This window comes from Chenopodium quinoa, unplaced genomic scaffold, assembly GCF_001683475.1.
Source record: "Chenopodium quinoa cultivar QQ74 unplaced genomic scaffold, ASM168347v1, whole genome shotgun sequence".
Lineage (NCBI taxonomy): Eukaryota > Viridiplantae > Streptophyta > Magnoliopsida > Caryophyllales > Amaranthaceae > Chenopodium > Chenopodium quinoa.
The window spans coordinates 1,955,114-1,978,643 of record NW_018744582.1 but is presented as its reverse complement, the minus strand read 5'-3'; the positions used below and the strand labels follow the sequence as shown (position 1 = coordinate 1,978,643).

At 34.8% G+C, this 23,530-nt stretch overlaps 2 protein-coding genes across 2 annotated transcripts; both read right to left on the bottom strand.

The window, feature by feature from the left end:
- Nucleotides 1-1,984: 1,984 nt before the first annotated feature.
- Nucleotides 1,985-6,941, bottom strand: LOC110699287 (N-(5'-phosphoribosyl)anthranilate isomerase 1, chloroplastic-like). The gene is made up of 6 exons (XM_021876789.1): nt 6,554-6,941; nt 5,628-5,710; nt 4,611-4,672; nt 3,772-4,130; nt 3,536-3,699; nt 1,985-2,654 (listed from the first exon to the last, which is right to left on the bottom strand). The coding sequence occupies exons 3-6, from the start codon at nt 4,663-4,665 to the stop codon at nt 2,429-2,431; spliced, it is 804 nt and encodes a 267-aa protein (XP_021732481.1). The 5' UTR covers nt 4,666-4,672; nt 5,628-5,710; nt 6,554-6,941; the 3' UTR covers nt 1,985-2,428.
- A 2,105-nt stretch (nt 6,942-9,046) lies between these two features.
- On the bottom strand, nt 9,047-11,562 carry LOC110699286 (zinc finger CCCH domain-containing protein 47-like). The gene is made up of 2 exons (XM_021876788.1): nt 10,929-11,562; nt 9,047-10,815 (listed from the first exon to the last, which is right to left on the bottom strand). Exons 1-2 carry the CDS (start codon nt 11,323-11,325, stop codon nt 9,317-9,319), a joined length of 1,896 nt encoding a protein of 631 aa, XP_021732480.1. The 5' UTR covers nt 11,326-11,562; the 3' UTR covers nt 9,047-9,316.
- Between the last annotated feature and the right edge of the window lie 11,968 nt (nt 11,563-23,530).

Below are 23,530 nucleotides of genomic sequence, written 5' to 3'. Positions count from 1 at the left end.
TTAAATTACTCTTAATATATCAGACATAACATAGTTATGTTGGGTCTTATTTGATTCGTCTCGATGAATAAATTATTAATATTCAATTGTTATATTTTTTTACTATTAAGCAACTAACGATATTTATGATCAAAGTGTTGCATTGGCAAACGTGCAAGTCCAAATAGGAACTATAAAAAGGGGTGGAGGGAATAATTAACTTTATCGTACAAATAGAGTATTACAGTACTACAAGTAATTACTTGTATAGATTTTGTATCTATGTGAATTATGAGTATTATACTCCACGTAACTGGTTTGTTAACTTCATCATATAGACTGCATAGTACGAGTATTAATTTAGAGAAAAATTATTTTGCATTGATGTGAACACGTTTTTGAAACGGAGGAAGCATTAAATACTTCATTTTATGATTTTATGTAGTATGAGTACTATACTTCACGAAACTGGCTTATTGATCTAGAGAAAAATAATTTTGCATTGACTTGAAAAATTATTTGTATAATTGTATTACTATACTCCACGCAACTGGTTTATTGATTTGGTATCGGGCGACCTGCTATGTTGGGCAATGGCTAAGAAGAGTATTCCACGCAAGTACATTAACTAGTTAACGAAAAATATTTCACTTACGATTGGATCAAACAAGGACTCCTCTTTGCAACAGTATTATAGATGATATTGTGTTGATGGATGAGACTAGATACATTGAGGTTAATACTAAGAGGAAGTCAAGAGAGTGTGTAGTATAGCATTAATGTTAAGAATCTACCCAAAAGAGAGTGTTTTAAGCACATCGGGTCAGTTCCTCAAAGATATGAAGAATTTCACCAAAATATAACCTACAAGATTATGTCCAAAATAGAGGGCGTTTGGGCATGTGACTATGTTAGAGCATCCGAAAGGATAATAAAGAGTTGGGATCATGGAAATCTTACAAGTTACAGTACATTGAACGGTCGAAGGAGTTCGGAAATAACTTGGATATCTAGATCTAAGAATCACATAAAGAATTTGGGTTTATAGGTGCATGTAGCACTAGATAGAAAAGGAATAAAGAGATAGAAGTCACAAGATCATGATTGACAGTCAAAAGAGATAAAATCTTAGTTCATGTATCCGATTTCAATATTATTGTCATTATTGGGAACAAGTCGAGCAATAGGTTTCTCAGTTGAGTCGGCTCAACTTGGATTGGTGCAACACCTACATAAGGGGCTTGAGCTTATTGGAGCTTAAAATTTAAATGCTTTAATCAAATTCCAACATGAGCTAAAAAATTACGATCAAATTGAGCTTAGATTTGCTCAACTTATAAAAATCTTGAGCTGAGTTCCAGCAACTAGAGAGCCTAAATAATCCATACAGTGCTGGTTGGATGATTTTGTGTGAAATATTTTAGTAGTATCGTAAGTAAAATAGGCTCCATTTTAGGAGGAAGCTTGCACATGATAGCCTTCCGTAGCCTTCCTAAAAGGGCTGTTACAGTTGAAAGTTAGGCAAGTTTTCCTTACATCTGCTGTTTTTTTACTTAACAACGGCTTTGCTAACACAAACTTTTCAACAATTTAAGTTGGAATTACTTATTTTGAAGCTTAAAATCTAAGTCATCCTGATTTCATAATAAATCATTGTAAACTTGCCTCGTAATGTTTTGCATTAAGCGAATAGGTTTTTATTTTTTTTTTATAAATTCATAAACTAATAAAGCTTAATTAGGTTACCCAAATGGGCGCATTAAGCAAATAGGTGATGTCATGGAGTTTCACCATAATCCTTCCAAGTTCCAAGTCATATTTACGACCTGCTATGTGTTCAATAGCCTACTTTTTGCAAACTTAGCTGTGCCGTTTTCAACTCACTCTCTGCTCTTTCACCTTCACTCTATCATTCCATACCAGCACCCCATCGGCAACTGCCGAGATACAAGCAAAGTTCGAAAAACATTACACTAGCAATCATAATAGTTATGGGGCATGTATATGAGCTGCAACTAAGAAATATTTATCTTAAAGAACGGAGTAATAGAAAAAAAGGGAGAATTCAAATCATTGTTCAAACAAACTAGACAGACTAAGCTCCTTAATCTTGCCGAACAACATCAAATAGTCCCTTTTAATTAAAAAAAAAATTATACGTAGTTCAAACACCCTCTCACAAGGCACCTATTTTCCCAACCTTTTCCCTTAACAAGTTTCTCGAACCAAGGATCACCTTCAAATGAGTGCTCTACCAGTTCGGACACTAAGTAAACTAATTCTCATATGGCCTCTACATGAAATCTAGTACAAATTTCAATACATTCCTTCAATGACTGGGTTTAGAAAGGTCAAAATGTATCCAATACTATCCCTGGGAAGGGAGGTTGCCTACAAAAGAAAAAGGAAACTATTTGGGATGATAAATTAGACCTATCTAACACTAAAATCAGTACTGCACTGATTTTACTGCATTCATGAAAGCAAATATCCGTGACTCGTCCTTCTTGATGCCATCTGCAGCACAAATGCCACTACTAACATCAATTCCATTCGGACGAAGGATAAGAAGAGCATCCTGAGCATTCTCGGGTTTAATTCCTCCAGCCAATAGCCAACCATGTTTGCTATTTATTGATGGCAATTTAAACTGCGTCCAATCGAATCCTTCCCCACTGAAAATAAAAATTGGCAAAGTGAAACAAACCACAACTGTAAGGACTTTTGAACCCGGAAGGGGGAGGGGGGTTGAGAGGATATGGACAGATAAGTACACCTTTCCAGCAAAATATATCCCAAAAATCATTAAGCACACAGCTACACAGAGAAAATTATTTGGATTACTGTACTAATTGGAGGTTTTGGAGTAGGAATAGGAGATGGTTATAATATTTGAGGCTGCCTATAACTTCATCAATGGCAAGGAACAAGTTGACTTGCCAAGAATAAATTGCAAATATCAGTAAATAGAGTGTCCATCTTCTTTCATAAAACTAGTGGAGTGGATAACGAAATTAATTACATGAAAGAAGAAGCATCTGTAGGAAATTGGGGATCAAAGCAAAAGCATTAAGGAATTCAAGCTGCCTCCCAGTATTCTACTGGTAAAAAAGTCTTGTAATTAAAGTATTAAACTAAATATTTTTTCACATAGAGACACCCATCTATGGGTGGTGAAACAAAAATTATATCCAGCTAAGGAAAAATGCAAAACTATCGAGTAATGCAGTAATTATAAAGGTAATAGGTTAGCTAGGTGGGTGATTACAGTCAACTTGCCCTTGTGACTTCACCGGCAAGGCAACTTCGGAATCAACTCCAAAAGTTTCAGTCCTTAACCTTACACAATAAACCTAATAAAGTGAACTAGAGGATGATTAAACATGCCCTCTTAGATCAAAGACAGCGGTACTTGGATCAAGGAGGGCAACAAGCCAACAATCATTTACATTTACTCATAAATGTGTTAAAGGATTATAGCTTGGTGCTACTACAATAATGCTGGCTAATGCCATTTTATAAGCTGAATTATGCATAATGGTAAAAAGGGACATACCTTCCTCCAGTTGCACTATCTACAAGAATCCAATCTACTAAAGAACCTTCTTCTTGAGAAATATTATTCAGGAGCACCCCATCTTTATCAGAGTGAAGAACATATATAACTCGATTCTCCTTCACCAACTGCGGGAAATAACTCCGTGAACCATTCCCATGAAGCTGCATAACTTTAAAGTTGCACAGATTAGAATGTTGAAAAAGCTATGGGAAAAGTATTCATGTCTTGAATACCTGGACATATTCTATGTTCGATGCAGCAGCAGCTCTTAAAATAGTGTCAGCATCATCATCCACAAATACCCCAACCGGCTCAGCCCCATACTTCCTAGCAACCTCTGAAATCTCCTTTGCAGTTGCAAGAGAAACAGAACGTTTAGATTTTGGCCATATAATCATCCCAATAAAATCAGCACCAGCTTCAGCTGCAATTGCAGCATCTCTAGCAGACGTGATTCCGCACATCTTGACTAGAGGTTGATCTTTTCCATACTTCGTAGATATAGGAGGAACTTTCAACGTCTCAGATGATGCTAGAACTTTTTTATTCCTCAACTGAAGCCTTAATAAATGTTGCTGTCTCTTAAGCATGCCTACAAGTAATGAAATAGCAAGGACATGACGTAATCACCCAACTATCGGGTAATAGCATCATCTTAAATTCTGCCATCCTGGTAAAGAACTGAACCATAGTTCTTGCATCAGATTCTTTATAGAAAATGACCATACAGTAAATTATAATTTAAATTTACTAAGTTAACAAGACACAAGTTTGACTTCCATGCATGACATATGACGAATCAACAAAATAAAGCATTCTTCCCAATCCAATTTTTCATACATCCACAGTAACATGAAACCTTCACAAGACTTAACAGAACATTAAAATGAAACCAAAAGCACAAGATATTACAATATGGCCTACTAATACTAAGGTTACATCACAGATATCAAATGGAATAATTAAAATAATTACCACTGATAAATGATAAACAACACAGCTATAGTCATGCTAAGCAAAACTGGCATAATTATTAGCATGGAAAAAAAAAAAAAAAAAAAAAACAACTTACCAGCAAACATCCTGTTAGAGGTATTTGCAGTTCCAAGATGAGTATGAATTTCCATGATGAACCTGAAATTAATTACAACATTAAAACAGCTCAATGCCAGAAAGAATACTCCATCAAATGCAAGGCACCAACAGACTAGAATAACAATTTACTACGTAGTCAGCAAAGATCACTCAAGAGCATTTGTAACATTAGTGGTTCCCACTTCTCAGACTCTAGCCATTATGTGCATTACAAAGTTGATTACCTTATAACAGGATACGTAATGCAAAGTACTTCCTCCTATCTTCTTCGAATGGCCTAAGTTGACATATATGGTCAGCACAAGTCAAGAATAGATCATAAAATTTTGATTACCCTGTCCTGAATCCTGAAGACATCTCTTAATTGATAAAAATAAAGACTTTGATAAAATCCAATGTCTGTTTGTCAAGCATACATCAGAAAAGATAGATATATTCAACCATGAATTATATTGCAAATCGCCTCTTACCAAACTGATGATTGTTTTCAAGTTTCACTCATCCCATCTCAAAATAATATTGAGTCATCAAAGATCAAACCTTGCTAACTTTGATCATTATTATTTATCACTACCTATAAATACAGCATATAAACCATAAAATGATTTTCTTTTGGATTAATTTATTGAGATGAATCTAATTCTAACTGTATCATTGTTCATTGTTGGGAGAAGAGGTCCAAATTCATATTTCCAATTAAACAGTAGTAGTAATGGGAGAAGAGGTCCAATTTCATAGTTCAATTATCAACCAAATTTGTTTCGGTTATTAAATCACATAATTTGAGAGAGAAAAGGAACATTTGATTCAATTATCAAATCAGGCTCATAATTTCTTCTCTAGCAACATAATCGCTCCGTAGTAACTAGAACCAATAGTTCAAAAATTGAAACCCTAAATTTACTGTAATGACAATTAAATCAAAGTAGATCAACGATAAACCCTAGATTGTGAAATTGATATTCGATGATTACAAAAAGAAATAACAACTCACCTCAAAAGCTGCTTCAATGGAGGATAGTAATATCAGTGGAGAACTTGGAGTGCGCTTCAATGGAAAAACTGAGAGAAAGGGGCCTGTAATTCCCGTGTAATTAGAAGGGTGTTTGGTTCACGAAATTTAGGTATAAGCATGAGTAGACCTGTTCAACGGGCCGAGCTGGGCCGGGCCAAGCCTAATCTAAAATGGGCCGAGCTTGTCCATGGGCCATTAAGCCCATCCCGGCCCATTCAGAATGTATAAACAAACTACAACAACCATGAAGTAAACACAATATAAGAGAATTATAAAGGGCCTTTAAGGGGCCTTATAAAGGGCCTTTAAAGGGTCTTAGTCAACAACATCATAACAAAACCACAGACCATTAATAATCTAACATATAACCAGCCTCCTCTGAGCCAACCTACACAGTTCAAGCAGACCATTAATAATCTAAAATGACAAATGGTGCTCACCACATTTTTCTCACAACATGTTCTTCTACGCTTAGACTTTCCTTCAGACATTTACAGTATCCTATACATCATTGCAATGAATTGTATGATTTAATACTAGTACTATTCAACAACAATCGCAAATGAGGATTCCTCAAGATGACCCGATTACACAACAACAGTACCAATTCCAGTAATTATTGGGATTTCAATTAATTATTCGAATTACTATTCCTGAATCCAAGTCAATTGAACATTTATATTGGGGCACAACGAAACAAACAATCCAAAATTGAACCAAAAATTATATCAACAAACTTAAGGATCTATCCATGAATTTATTCCACAAATTCAATCCGATTTCAATTCAATTTCATATTGAAGAAAATGAAAATCGAACAATTCCTAATTTCATTAAATAAATACGGGTACTACAAATAAACCATCAATTAAAATCTAAAATACTTGTTCAAAAAAAGGAATTACCTTCGTCACTTGTTAAAAAAAAGGAATTTCCTTCGTCACAGTCGTGGATTCCACCGTCGTCGTCGAACAACCAGCCAGCAACTCCAACTCGAACAGCAGCTCAGTTCAAACCTAAATTCTTTGGAGCGAAGAATTAGAGTAGCAATTTGTGAGAATCAGAGCGAAGAACTCGAGTAGCGATTCGAGTAGGAAAAAGAATTTAGGGTTCATACATTTTTGCTGGTGAATAAGAAAAGAGAGAAAATGTTTAATTTTTTATTTTTGGGGGAAATTGGGAATTTTTTAGGGTTTATAATTTGGGAAAATTGAGAATTTTTATTTTTAAGGTATTATAATTTGATGTTAGGAAGTTTTAGAAACAGAAAAATTAGGATAAAAAAAGTCTTATAAGAGTTACCCAATTTTAACATTTTTAACTCAGACCTAACACCCAACCCTTTAAAAGTCTATTATTTAATAATCCTTTAAAAGCTCGTCCCATTTAAATATTGAATGGATAAAGTCCTTTTATAAAATGGCTGGGTCAGGGTTTTAAATAGGCCCCTAACCCATTGAACAGGTCTTAGAATGGTTCAAAGTCCATATCGTATTTGTGTTTAGTTATAATTCTAAGAATTTTAAACTCATTACTCTTACTACATCTAACCGTCAAAAGGCAAACCAAACATATAGTATTAAGAATCAAATTCTAAACTTGTACCATTATGGTTCAATCCTATTTTTAACCCCGTATCACATTGCAAATCAAATGCTCTTATGTGTTTCTTTGATTTTAATTATGAGAATGTCTCGAGCAATGCCCTGATTGTTATTTTTCATAATTTTTTTATCGAAAAATTTAACTTCATTAGCTACCTCCTTAGCAAATTTGACAATCGGAGCATTCGTCGTATATATCGAGAGGTAAATAGAGCGACAGCTACGGTTACTAACGTCAGTCATTTACTTATTAAATAGAACTATATACATTAGTTTTTGTAACAACTCTTCTTTAAATTCCATCCTCTGTTCAGACACATTAGGAATTCCCTTCATACGAATTCTCCTCATACGGTGAATTTCCTATGTTCCTCTTTCTTCTTACCTTATATTAAAAAAATGTACCTTTGACAAGCTAACAAGCTACAAAGAATTTGCAGGCTACAACATTGTTGCTCATAAGAGAAATAGAAAATTGCAAGCAGTTCACAACTAGCGCAGATGCTCTTAATAATAGTTCGTGAAAAATTATCTACTCCATTTTCCTACTTGGCTACTCTCAAGATTGCTAACTAGTCCTGAAAATTTCTAAAGGCTAGAATCACATGTTCAACATAATCCATTTCATTATCTTACAAAATTAAAAGACACTAAATTATCTGTAGGAACTAATCATTTAAAAACCTACTTTACTATGTATTCCATGAAACTTCAACCTAAAATCCAAAATTGTGTTCCCATGTGGGCGGCTATAAAGTAGAACCAGCTCATTCCATTATCTTACTATTATTGAAATTTTAGTAGGACTATAACAGAAAAATAATTACTTTTTGGGACCCACGCGCCATTTGTTGCAAGTGACAGCCTTTTGCATTTACTTTCCTCTCATTCTCCAGCATAGACCCCACTATTATTAGAAAATTTTGACTCTGGGTCCCACTTAGATTATATTGCTACTACAATTATGTTTGATTATTTTGCATCATTTGGTCATGCATAAGAAATTTGTACATACATTTTTATTTTATTTTTTTATATATATAACAGAATAAGAAGAAAAAAAAGGGGTAAGAATTCAACAAAATACAGCCCATCATTTGGTTTTCCTTACCCTGTTTTTATGTGGACAACAATTATGTGACTTTTTCCTCTTTTCGAAGACTTTCAATAATTAGAGACCCTCATTATATGTATTAAAGTCAATTATGTCATTAATAATTTGTTTCTGGTCTACTAATATGAGGAATTGGTTGGATTTAGCTTAATGGAACTAGTTCTGACAACAATGTGTCCATGGGGATGTTAACAAAATATAGATTTCTTTACTCGAGTAACATAACTACTATCGTCAACTAATTATTTGGGTTTTGTCAAGCTTACATTTATCTAAGTTAGTAATATGCCATTTTAAACTAAACCATGCTCTTATGAAAATTATCTATTGATTATCGTGTGTGTCCCATTGACCATAGAATAATAATGGATTTAAGAATGATAGAAAACTTATAGGATATGGAAGATACTAGTATGCGTTAAACTATCAAGATTCCAATTTTGAACCAACCTAAAACCATAAAGGGATGTAGTTCATAAGCTTTCATCATCTTTGCTTGTCAACCAATTCTTAGAAATTGCTTGGTGACATTGATCAATAACTCCAAAAATGCCTACATTTGACTTTCAAAAGAAAATCTTCATAACTCGAGAAATCTTGCTTATTATTGTATAACTGTTGATCAATGTGTTTATATAAGGTATAATAATAACAAGAGATAATTATACTGATTAAACACATTACTAGCAAAAGATAAACAATCAAATTCCATGAGAGGAAAGAATTGTCCTACAAACATATCAAATATCCTTATTCTAAAAGAAAAACAATGAAATGAATAGATTTTGCTTAGTACTACTATACAATCAGAGAAAATCCCTTAAAATTCTTTGAATCTGATCTTCCCTCAATCGAATTTTCCTCCCCTAATCCTTAAAATATACTCTATATAACAATAAATTCAAATAATAGAATTCAATAGTTTAGTTAGCATAGGCCTAAAACCTCCTTCAATTAACCAACTGCTCTTCTATGTACATTTGCTCCCATGGTAAACACATATCCTGACCTTGAGCACCATTTCCTGCACCACTACGACCATAACTCGGCGACCTTGCTCCCAAAAACCCGGCACCAGCCTCGTCTTTCACCAGAGAATTCACCCAAGAAACATCCGGCTCATTGAAGCCGGGTGGGGAAGTTCTAGTGGCATTGGCATTGTTATTGTTGGCACCACGAAAACCAAATGAATTCGATTTCCTTAGCTTGTTCAACTCTTCTCCATGGATCCCCCAATCCAATGTTCCATTCGGCGAGCCCCAATTGGACATAGGGGTCGACATTGGATTTGACATATTACCACCCATTGGTGATCCTGGAGCTGTCCTGTCAATGAAGCTCTGGCTACGCTTAACAAAGGCTGCAGCTCGCGAGTTCAGCATTGCTGCAGCCATTGACTTAGGGGAGTCAAGAGCCCTTGGAGGTGACAACTTCCTTGGAGAATTGAGAGGTGAATCCAATACACTTGGGGGTGACATCTTCCTTGCTACATTGATCGAAGCAAAAGCTGATTCGAGATTAGTAGCCTGCATCATGTCATTAGCCCTGCCCATATTGTTGTTGTTCCACCTAGGAGACGGCCTAGGTGAAAGAACTTGCTGATGCTGGTGTTGTTGCTGCTGCTGGTACTGATGTTGTTGGTTCATGAGCTGCGACTCGATTTTGATCAGCTCTCTTTCCAACTCCACATCTCTAGCACTAAAGCTAGACCTTAGTCTACTACCAGGTAATTGTAGATTAGGAGGTGTGACACCAAAACCCGACTTCCCCTGATACATCCCTCCTGCACCCCCTGATGCTCCGTTGCTAGGGGAAAGCGGAGCAAATGAAGGGGACATCGGAGGAGTGGATGTACAACTAAACCCACCACCAGGAGACGACGACACATTCACATCAGGAATCGCGGAACCAGTAGAAGCATACACAGGGCGCAACTCCTCCCTCTTATGAGCAAAGAAGCAAACCTTCCTAGCACACCCAATCTCATCCTTACACAAACGAGTCCTATACTGCGCCGGATGCAACCACGACTCGAACACACCATGAGCAAACTCACACTCCTCTCCCTTCTTGCAGCTCCCCTTCTTGAACTCGGGGCACGGCACGCAAGTGTACTGGTACTTCTTCGGGTCTCTCCTCCTTGCATTCTCACCGGGGTGAGCAAACGGGCACTCCGTCCAATCATGAGTATACGCCCTCGAACACGGCTTAATCTTGAAACAATACATCCTAAAATCATCACTTCCGTAAACTCCATTGTTAATATCCGGCAGTTCAGAAACTGCAAACTCCTTCTTGGAATCGGACTCGGAATCAGAACTGAACCCGGAAACTGAACCAGAATCTGAATCAGAATACCCAGATTTCAGCAGAACATCAAGCTGCTGCTTATAACTGTTCTTCGAGGGTATTTTTGGAAACATGTGGATTAAATCAGACGCCCTATTACCTGAACAAAACAACAACAACAAAAAATAATCAATCACTAATTCAAAAGAAGACAAATAATAAAAATATTCCATAACAATAATACAAGCAATTGATAAAGATAAGAAATAATACCGTTAGCATCAACGATGTTGGTGTTAGCGGAAGCCGAAATAAGGCGGTGAACGACATAAGGAGAATTGTGAGAGCCACCAGCCACTGCACAGTGAAGGGCGGTGACCCGATCAGACCCGGAAACTCGGTTAACATGAACCGAATCACCACCAAATTGAAGTACAAAATCAAGAATATTGTTACTACCATATTGAGCGGCCACCATAAGTGGTGTCCGCTCTTCGTAAGACATTTTGTTGGTTCCAATTCCACGAGTGTACCAAACACCCACCTCATCAATCGGCAGACCACCCGACTCAACGGCGAGTTTAAAGCTGTTAATATCGTCGGAAGCCGCGTATTCGAGTAATGTTGATGTGTTATTACAGACTTGTTCTTGGGAGATATCCATACCCATGACTCCAAATACGGAGTAAGATTATAAGTTGTTAGAGATATGAGATATAATCAATATGGAAAATATATATGATAGGTTTGACTGAGAAGAAATTGAGTGAATAATGAATGAGTGATTCTGGTGTTGTTTTGGAGGAGAGAGAGGTAAGGGCGGCTCTTATAAAGGAAAGGAGCACCGGCCAAAGGAAGAAGGGAGGAAAGTGTGACTTTTCTGCTTTCGCCCTTCTTTCTTTTAAGTGCTTTTGGATTGATTATTAATTGGAGTATTATATAATTAGTTTAATTTTCTTTATAGGTTTGAAGAGTAATAAAGGGGGGGTCAATAAGTCAAAGGGTCAAAGGGGTACTACGCGTGTGGGCGTGACTCTGCCTTGGTCTACGAAATGAAATTGGCATGAAATCAAATGTTGATTCTTATATCTTAACTATATCTTCACTCACAACTATGTGATTGCTTACCTTTATTTTTGTATATTTTTATCATTTATTAACTATTACTACTATTACTAAAATAAAACGTTGCTGACGTTATTACTGTCGATATGTCACTCTCATGATAAAAAAATTTCCGCCTAAATACAAGAATGATGTCATATTTTTTTTTGGAATTATCATATTTAATAATTTTGAAATTTGAATATTAGAACCTTCTACATTACAAATACAACCTATCAATTTATTCTTAAAAAATGAAATAATTTTAAGTAACACACTAATAAATAGACTCCTACATTGAAATATGTATTAAGTGACGTTGAACAGGTATTATATCATAATTTTGATAAAAATCTAAAATTTTAAAAGTACATATATTTTTGTTCAAGGTGCATAATTCTTATTTACATTTATCCATTTTTTAAAAAATGTACAAATTATAAAAATAGATTTTATATAAACCGTGCATCGCACGGGTTCTAACCTAGTTAGTTAATATAGTAATCCTATTTTATAAGGAGTAGGAAGCTAAGAGTTGGAAGTCTTAAAACATTGTCTTTGTTTTTACGGAGTTATATTATATGGATTATTTCTTCTGTCCTGAATAAATAAATTATCGTGTATTAGCATAATTTTTATTTTTTAAAAAAAAAGCGCATCTATTATGAAAGTATGGTAATGGATGAATTTTCTAATTTTATGCCGAATTATGTGATCAAAGAAAAGACGGAGATCAGTGGCGTATCCAGGATTTCCGAACTGTGGGTTCGAAATCTTAAAAAAAAACGATGACCATATATTGATTAAAAATTCAATACATAAATTCAATTTTTTATTACAAATGGATGGATTACACAATAAAAAAAAAAAAAAAACTTCTTCTAGTTAATCATCAATTATAATCATAGTAACAAAAGCTCTACAATCTACAATAATACACAAAATACACAATTAATTATCAATTAAAATCACAAGTCCCCAATAAACACAAATTTGACAATATAAACTTCTTCTAATTATCAAATTTCAATTAACAGAACAAGTAAAAATTTATAATTCTAAGTTTCTAACTTCTAACTTTCTACAATTCAATTTCTCAACAATTCAAGAATTCAACAATATATCAAAACCATAAACCAATTTAAAAAATAAAACAAGCAAACCAAGATTAAGAATTAATAGGAGTAGACTAGTAGAGGAATAAGAGATTAAGAGGACTCACAATTGTAGAACTAGAAGAACTTGAAATCTGAACTCAGAAGAGTAGAAGACAGAACAGTCGTGAGTCGTCCCTCGTCCACTCGTCCGTGTCTCCGTCACTCCGTGTGGACGTGAGGTGGTCGTCGGTCGGTGTCTCGGTGTGCGGTGCCGCGGCGGCTAGTGGCTACTGGCTAGGGTCATAGGGTGTCAAGCAAGGTTAGGGTTTTGGTGTTTGGGAATTTGGGGAAAAAAAAAACTTCTTCTAGTTATCAATAATACACAAAATACACAATTAATTATCAATTAAAATCACAAGTCCCCAATAAACACAAATTTGACAATATAAATTTCTTCTAATTATCAAATTTCAATTAACAGAACAAGTAAAAATTTATAATTCTAAGTTTCTAACTTCTAACTTTCTACAATTCAATTTCTCAACAATTCAAGAATTCAACAATATATCAAAACCATAAACCAATTTAAAAAATAAAACAAGCAAACCAAGATTAAGAATTAATAGGAGTAGACTAGTAGAGGAATAAGAGATTAAGAGGACTCACAATTGTAGAACTAGAAGAACTTGAAATCTGAACTCAGAAGAGTAGAAGACAGAACAGTCGTGAGTCGTCCCTCGTCCACTCGTCCGTGTCTCCGTCACTCCGTGTGGACGTGAGGTGGTCGCCGGTCGGTGTCTCGGTGTGCGGTGCCGCGGCGGCTAGTGGCTACTGGCTAGGGTCATAGGGTGTCAAGCAAGGTTAGGGTTTTGGTGTTTGGGAATTTGGGGAAAAAAAAAACTTCTTCTAGTTAATCATCAATTATAATCATAGTAACAAAAGCTCTACAATCTACAATAATACACAAAATACACAATTAATTATCAATTAAAATCACAAGTCCCCAATAAACACAAATTTGACAATATAAATTTCTTCTAATTATCAAATTTCAATTAACAGAACAAGTAAAAATTTATAATTCTAAGTTTCTAACTTCTAACTTTCTACAATTCAATTTCTCAACAATTCAAGAATTCAACAATATATCAAAACCATAAACCAATTTAAAAAATAAAACAAGCAAACCAAGATTAAGAATTAATAGGAGTAGACTAGTAGAGGAATAAGAGATTAAGAGGACTCACAATTGTAGAACTAGAAGAACTTGAAATCTGAACTCAGAAGAGTAGAAGACAGAACAGTCGTGAGTCGTCCCTCGTCCACTCGTCCGTGTCTCCGTCACTCCGTGTGGACGTGAGGTGGTCGCCGGTCGGTGTCTCGGTGTGCGGTGCCGCGGCGGCTAGTGGCTACTGGCTAGGGTCATAGGGTGTCAAGCAAGGTTAGGGTTTTGGTGTTTGGGAATTTGGGGGAAAAAAAACTTCTTCTAGTTAATCATCAATTATAATCATAGTAACAAAAGCTCTACAATCTACAATAATACACAAAATACACAATTAATTATCAATTAAAATCACAAGTCCCCAATAAACACAAATTTGACAATATAAATTTCTTCTAATTATCAAATTTCAATTAACATAACAAGTAAAAATTTATAATTCTAAGTTTCTAACTTCTAACTTTCTACAATTCAATTTCTCAACAATTCAAGAATTCAACAATATATCAAAACCATAAACCAATTTAAAAAATAAAACAAGCAAACCAAGATTAAGAATTAATAGGAGTAGACTAGTAGAGGAATAAGAGATTAAGAGGACTCACAATTGTAGAACTAGAAGAACTTGAAATCTGAACTCAGAAGAGTAGAAGACAGAATAGTCGTGAGTCGTCCCTCGTCCACTCGTCCGTGTCTCCGTCACTCCGTGTGGACGTGAGGTGGTCGCCGGTCGGTGTCTCGGTGTGCGGTGCCGCGGCGGCTAGTGGCTACTGGCTAGGGTCATAGGGTGTCAAGCAAGGTTAGGGTTTTGGTGTTTGGGAATTTGGGGAAAAAAAACTTCTTCTAGTTAATCATCAATTATAATCATAGTAACAAAAGCTCTACAATCTACAATAATACACAAAATACACAATTAATTATCAATTAAAATCACAAGTCCCCAATAAACACAAATTTGACAATATAAACTTCTTCTAATTATCAAATTTCAATTAACAGAACAAGTAAAAATTTATAATTCTAAGTTTCTAACTTCTAACTTTCTACAATTCAATTTCTCAACAATTCAAGAATTCAACAATATATCAAAACCATAAACCAATTTAAAAAATAAAACAAGCAAACCAAGATTAAGAATTAATAGGAGTAGACTAGTAGAGGAATAAGAGATTAAGAGGACTCACAATTGTAGAACTAGAAGAACTTGAAATCTGAACTCAGAAGAGTAGAAGACAGAACAGTCGTGAGTCGTCCCTTGTCCACTCGTCCGTGTCTCCGTCACTCCGTGTGGACGTGAGGTGGTCGCCGGTCGGTGTCTCGGTGTGCGGTCCCGCGGCGGCTAGTGGCTACTGGCTAGGGTCATAGGGTGTCAAGCAAGTTTAGGGTTTTGGTGTTTGGGAATTTGGGGAAAAATGTCTGATGTTTGATTTTTGAAATATGAAATATTGAAATGTGAATGTAAGGAGTAATAAAAAAAAAAAAAAAGTACAAAAAAAAGAGGGCAGTAGGAGTCGAACCTAAGACCTAATATATTAAAGGGGCGCGACGCTCTATTATTCAGAGAATTACCAATGCACCAAACTTACCATGTGATAATTATTCTCACAAAAATTTCTTTTAAACCTTTTTATTTTTTTTTAAAAAAAAATTAAAATTTATAATTTTTTTCCAAAAAATCTGTGGGTTCAATGAACCCCCTTGAACCCCCCCTAGATCCGCCCCTGACGGAGATAGTATAATACATTTACTTGCCAATTGAAATCAAAAGTGAGCTTAAAAGCAATTAGGAGAGCAGCTTACAAATTGTCAGTACAAACTATCAATAAAGTCAATGAACTCTTAGAGATAAAGGGGTGTGGGGTTGCATTTAATGATGTGATACTGTCTTGTTACAAGTGGATTGCAGCAAAATGCAAGTTACTACTCTGGTTAAGCTTAAACGCATATAGATCATTGATGATCATACTTGTTCGCTAGTTGCCTTTGTATACATGATAATGTAAAATCTAATGACTATTCTTGATCTTTCAAGTACCCTTTTTTCTGATACAGTTAATTTACTCGATCTTGACATGGACCTAATAGAGGGCATTACTTTCACAACTTTAGTGGTTCGCAATCAGGATAAGGCCAGTAACACATCAAATTAAAGTCTAATTTTTCACGCTTTTGTGTGGCTCTATGTATTATGTTTACTGAGGGACCTCTTGGTGCAATAGCACAAGAGGTCGCTTTGCATCCTCGAGGTGCAAAGTTCGATCCTCGTCAACAACAAATCTCACCCCATACCCCTCTAGGGCATTGTCAGCTAAGTTTCCAGTGATAGGAGCTTGCAATTGGGGTCCGATACCATATAAAAAAAAAAAAATAATATTGCCTTAGCTTGCATATCTAGTACTCAACAATGGGAAAATCAAATGCAAATAGCTCATTACGGAGTAGTTAATTAGTTAGCACCCAAGAGTTACAAATGACTTTATGTAAGAGGAAACCGTTATTTCTAAATTATTACTCTGTACGGAGTATTATATTAAGAAACTACCGTCATTATATATATGTGTGCAAGAGAATATTGGCAAAATAACGTAATCCTTACATAAAATTGACTGTGTTTTAGTAAAAATGGTACGTTGTCCTTGTTGGAAGTTCTTGATATAAAACAAGAGTGTTGGAAGAAAACAAGAGAGAGACTCACAAATAAAAGGGAAAAAATCCCACATTGGTTGGGGGGAGAGGTTTTGCCTTGTTTATATGTTGTAGTGTCTTACAACTACTTTGTTGAGTGACTTGGAGGTGGGTGTTGTACGATACATGCGCGCGCTGAGCCAGGTCGAGCTCGGGCCTTGGGGAATGCGATGCGCGGGCGTGGGTCCCTCTTATCTTTTTGGAGAAATTTTATTTCCTTTCTTTGTTGATAGAATATTCCTTAACATTTATTCCGGTTTTGACTGTTGAGATTTTCTGACTATTGGGAATGTGTTCAGCGATTAATTCCTTGATTATAGCTGGCCGTTACTCTTTATGATTATTGCTCTATATTAATCGACTTAAATAATCTGGACGCTTTTCTGGCCGAGCAATTTCCTTCTTTTCTGCTAGCCATTTTCCCTTTGCTGCCTATTTATACTCGGTTTTTCTTCGGCCAAAATATACAACAATTCGTACCTCTCTCTCTTCTCTAAAATACTAAACATTGTTCTTTATTTTTCTGGGCAAGTATTCTGAAATCTAGTCGGGGTTGTGAGTGCACATAAACTCCGGCGCCGTGCTTATCCTGGAGGGCGACCGCTTCTTGTCTACTGCATCGGGAGGTAGTGCAGAATCGTCTTTTAGGCCAGTGGTTTGCCACGACATGACTACTGTCAATTTTAGTTCACGCATCAAGAGATAAGTAATTTCTGTTTTGCTGCTTATAGTAAAACAGTCCCTCAAAGCTAGGCCAGACTTAAACAATCTTGTCACTACTCACTAAACAAGTGAAAAACAGGTTGAGCTATCTGTGAGCTGTCGAAAGTTTTCTTATTGAATAGGATTAACACCTTGCAATTTTGCCTTGGTACTATCTTGTCTATCATATTATGGTCTGCGTTTAATTGGTAAGTACTACATATGCAAGCCTAGTTGAGCAATGATCTTTATTTTTGCTTCGTCCTAGAATTTGGTTTAAACTCTGTATGTAGCTAAGAGCTAACTATCCACATAGCTTAATACAGTGATATATTGGTAAGTCGTAGCTAGTTGCATATGTTGCATAGATCGATTACGAGTTACCTGGAAAGCGTAAATAGAGTAAACAACTACTTGTATATTATTTAGAAGATAAGGCTACAACTTTATAATTGTTGAGATCACCCTTACACGGTACATATTAAAATTCTTAAATATTCGTTACATTAAAAAAGATGGGAGAATTATATTACATGTTGAACACGAATTAGAAAAGACAATTATTGATTTGGAGTGTAACACATCATCCTTGCACTGTGTGCATCATCTGAAGAATTAATTAAGTATGCAGCTGGCTGGAATAATGCAAAAGCTAGCTTTGGTGCCTGTGTCTCCTAACCACCCAAGTATAGGGTGGAAATTAAATTATAGACGTACTACTAGTATTTGCATTAACATAAAGCAGTCCAATAAATATTATGCATATATATGACACAAGTCCAATGTTTTTCTAGTCTAAAGTTTGATTCCCTTTGAGCACGGCAAGCTGCATATATTCAACTATATCAAGTCCAATCTACATTCATACTCCAATCCTGAAGAAAAACAAACCAATTTTCGAATAAAGTTAGTTATTCATATTTGACTAATATATATATAAATCATATCAGAGTATATATAGTAGTATAAGTTTAACTGTGCTTTTTTTCGTCTCGAACTGTTTGTTTTGTTTTGTTTTTTTTTACTTGGTCGTATTTTTAATTACTAAACTAGAAAACAACAAATCATTAAATAGATAGGTTGCGTAAAAGCTCATTTCAATGTTTAATTTAAGAATTTTACGTTTTGAATGCATTGCTTTTTTATTGTTACATGATAAAACATATCCATACTTTATTTAAAATCAACATTGAAGATTGTAAAAATCATATTAAGAATTTTGACAAAGTAATTTAAGGTTTAAGGGAGTTTGAATAATTTAAAATAACAAATAATTTGTAATAAGTCCGTAGTTATTCACTTATATATACAAAAATTAACATATAACATAAAATAATTATAAGGAATTTTTTTTTTTTGATGTTTAGAGAGCCACAAGGACGAGTGATAAAAATCGATCTCAAGATTGCCTGAAACCGGGAGAGAAGATCTAACCACTAGAGCTACGCTTACTCTCAGGAAATTCATTAAATCGTCAGATACGAAGTATTACTTGGTATGCGCGCTTAGGAAATTATAGGCACATATAAAGATGGCTCTGGGCCGTGCCTTGTGCCAGACCCACGTGCTTTGGGGTTAGTTAGGCCCGTACCTTGGCCCGGCCACGAGTTACGTGTCGGGTCGATATTTTCAAAAGGTTGGCCCATGCCAAACGGTGCTTGCGTGCCTAGGCATAATTTCATTAATTTTAGCGTAGTTTGTCGGGTGCCGGGCAAGGCCGTGCCGTGTCTTATCTTGCTTCTCCCAAATGAAGGCGGTCTAGGCCTGACACGTGCAGTAACGTGTCATATCGCCGTACTAACCCTACACCGTGCCGTGCTTTTTTCGTGTTGGGCCGGGCCTGCAAACCTGGCCCGACCCAGTGCTACCTTTAGGTACGTAGTAACGTTGAACATATTTGCATAATTTTTGCTTTTGAAAAATAGAAATCATTGATATTTAGATAACTTGATGTATACTTGTATATTTTTATAGCTTATTTTCATCAAACACGTGGGTTAATGTTTACTTGCAGATTTTAAATTACAAAAGCCAAAAATAGTGACTTAGCACTGTGTTAAAGACTTTGAGGTCATCAATCTGAAGAACTTTAATTTATATAATCAGTAAATGAGCAACAAAAAATAAAATGAAATTAGTAGCTAAATTAATCAGTAATACCCAGTTGCGCGTTTTTTGTTTCCTTTTATATTTTAACTTTTTAAAAACGATCAATTTGCGCGTTTCTAAATGCATATGGATATAGAAATAGTGGTAGTCTTACGTTAATTGTTGATGCAGGACTTTCTTGCTAATGGAAATCTAGTGTTAAATTATGTTGTCTATATGTGGGACGAAGGTCCGAAGAATTCACCATATTGAACGACATTTGACTTCTAGTGCTACGGCTGCTATCCTTACTATTCACAGTTAAGACCTTAATTAAAGATCGACGTTATAGTACATACGGATTGGATCATTGGAGTAGTAATACTCGTGATGAACTCGTACTGGTTGGCTACTATTGTAAAACTAAACATCCCGTTTTGAAAGAGACTATTCTAAATTTTAATACGACGTATATTATGTTGTTGATTGGCAACTTGTGTGAAAAACAAAGGCTATTTTCTTGATTAGCTTTAATGTCGTTGTTAAGTCGACAATAAGTTACGTTAGTTCATCTATATATGCACCATCTTATTAATTTTGATACAAAAGGCATGCTCTCTATTTTAACGTGTTTTCTATTAGATTTTTTTAAAAAAAACTTATTCATGCAAGCATACCTATTGTGTAACTTATTTGAGCTTAATATATCTTATCGGAACTTGGTGATTTTGGCTCTATTCGATTTTTAAGAAAAAAAACTTATTCATAAATGCATACCTATTGTGTAACTTATTTGAACTTAATGTATCTTATCGGAACTTGGTGATTTTGGCTATAAAAAGTAAAAAACAAGCTAAACATAAAAAACAAAGTCTTCTCTAAACATAATTACCAAAACGCACTTTTTTCAAGATATCTTATGATACATGTAGCCGGTTTCAACACACCCATAATGGAAAACACCTAAAAGCTTGAATTGATAGATCGATACTAACTCTAATCCATCGATCCCCTTCTAGTGAATATACTCATCTCACGTACTTCGTAAAAGGCCGGGTTTAAAACTTTGGTGTAGCTTGCATTGTAATGGTGGAATCTCAAAGGTAGATAACAAAATACATACAACTTAGTACAATGTCTATCAAACTTATAGACATATATAGATTATAGACAGTGGGGAATGACATGTGAGATTATGAGGCCTTTCACATAGTCATCACAAAATACATATGCAGAAGATACCTCAAAAACAAGCAAACAACTCGATCTCATTATATGCATGCATGGGAGCCCATGATATTGACAATACTAGTGGGACACTAGTACATGGCCAAATATATGGGTATAAAAAAGTTGAATTGGATACAACCCTTTGTTTGTTTAGTACGAAGTCTTTTTTAATATGATATTAGGTCACCGAACAAGCCACTTGAGTTGGAATATCCTTTTGGAAAATATTGCTCAATCAATCACATTAGTTACATACTTACATTACGTACATAGTTACTTGTTGATAAACAATATATAGTCACGCCGTGTGAAAATCTAAAACTCAAGCTAAATTTCTCAATGCATAAATATATTTTCGCCAATGCAAAACCTAATAATGGTATCAAGTAAACCAGTCAATTCCTAAGTCTGATCGTTACATGCAAACCCATTATCAAAGAAAAATGATGAAGATGAGAGGTGAAATCCACTAACAAATTCTTCTTATTGTTGTTTTCCTGTCTCCGATAAAGATTGAGCTATGGGCGCTTTATACTCGTTCCTTCCCACGAAACCAACATATTTACTATCAAATGCACACGGAAATGTTGATTCATAAGAGATCTCTAAAAAACAATAATGAATATGTATGTCAGCTAACATTATTTACTGTAGTAAATCTACCGATGAGACCTTGGCCTAGTATTAAAAACTAAGGGCCGCAACCAGTCACAGTTTTGATCCCCCCTCCTCTATCGGAAATACTACCTATATTTTTTTTATTTGCAATAAATGAGTAGTTTATGTAAGATATAAAAAAATCTCATTTGTTGCAAATAAAAAGAAACGTAGGTAGTACAGTATATATTTGTATGTATTTTGCAATGCTCTTATGACCTTTTTTTTTTAAAAAAAAAAAATAGTAAACCTTGAATGTGATTCTAGAATAGTATGATACTCTCATTAAAATTAAAAATAATTATAGAAAAATTAAAGTAAAATTGGGTAAAGTCTCAATTACATTATCCTCCAAACATTTAAATGCACACTAAACATTTAAATGTACTCTAAACTTTAAAGGTTTAAAAACCTCATTGAACATGTTTTTTGTTTATCGCACGCCCGTGTGGCTCCTTAGCCCATATGACTATGTTGCATTGTGACCCAACCAACCGGTCCATTAGTACAATATTGAGCCGATAAATGGCATATATTGGATACGAGTTTTTTAAAAGCACTTTTTGTTTCAATTGGCCCATTTGTGGAGTTAAGAAAGCCCAATATGTTTTTTTAAGTTGTGTCTTGTGTGATTGGCTAGACTAGACTAATAGATCAAATTCTTCTGCACTGGACTTATAACAGTCTTTATCAAATGGCAAGCTTCATAAAAAAAACCATCCTAGTATGTTTGATATGAACTCAGTTTTTGTCACTTATGATCTTGTGTTTTTGGGTTGGTCACCAATATCAGCCCCCCAAGGCCACAAAACATAAGTTAGCCTCGGATGTGAACTTGATGAGGAAGTTCGAGAAAATTGTCGTTAATGCCTAACTAAGGTTATGTTTAGTTTGCCTTATTTAAGTACAATAACTTATTTATGATCAAATGAGAAAAAATAAGTTCAGCTATGACGTATAAAAAAAAAAGGTTTTCTTTATCTTTTATGTGCAAATTTCTTATCTATAACTATTTTTAATTCTATGATGAAAAAATTTAGAAAAATACATATTTGGAAAATATACATTAATACAAATTAAATAATACATCATTTAATGCTTATTTTTAAGATCAAATATAAGGTTAAAATTTAGACAATTTGATCAGTAAAAAAAAAAAAAAAAACACATTCAGATTAGAACTGATAAGCAAAAATAAGGTAAACTAAACATAGAGCAAAAATGAAGGAGTCATTTTTGTACCCAAACACAAACTTAATGGATGAGCTGCCCAATTTGACTAGTTATAAATTTATATCACAATATATAACAACAAGATTAGAATTTTGAAAGAATCCATTTTTGTTTTATAGGATGAAATTGGATTTGACAAATTAACTTACTTCGACTTTAACTCACTTATAATGATACCACAATTTCCACTAATTTTATAAAAGCCAAGGACAGTTGTTCTCAGTTAGAAAGAAGAGCATATGGACAGTTGTTCTCATAAAGTTTCTAATGCACTAATACTCTATAATATATACTGAGAGTGAGGGATAGCTCATATGGTTAGAGTTTTTCTCCCGATTCCAGAAGATCTTGGGATCGATTCTCATCATCCGTCCTTATGGCTCTCTTAAAAAAAAATCTATATTATACTTTGTATATATGTATGAAGTATAATATTATAATTGTTTTATTTTAGAACGAAAGGAGTATTGAATAGAAAGACAAATAAGTTACGAGGAATTTGCTCAATCTCTTCAATTGGTCTTATAATGTGGATCAAATGCTCATTTAGCGTTGCCAAAATGCCAATAAATAAAATGCTCGATTAGGGGTGGAACGCTAGTGACTTCAAAAGGATTTTGTCACGGAATGCAATTAAGTTTAGCTATTGCTAGGTAAACATATTACAGGTGGCCAAAAATGTAGAGTATGTGCACACAAGGGCTTCCAAACGGAGGGTTGTTTGTGAGACAATTTTGTGAGACAATGTAGAGTATGTGCAAAATCTAGCTATTTTGCTCCGTTTGTGAGACAATAAAGCCATGTCTCATAAGGGTAATGTAGGCATTTTAGGTGTCATTTTAGAGGTCTCATTGAGC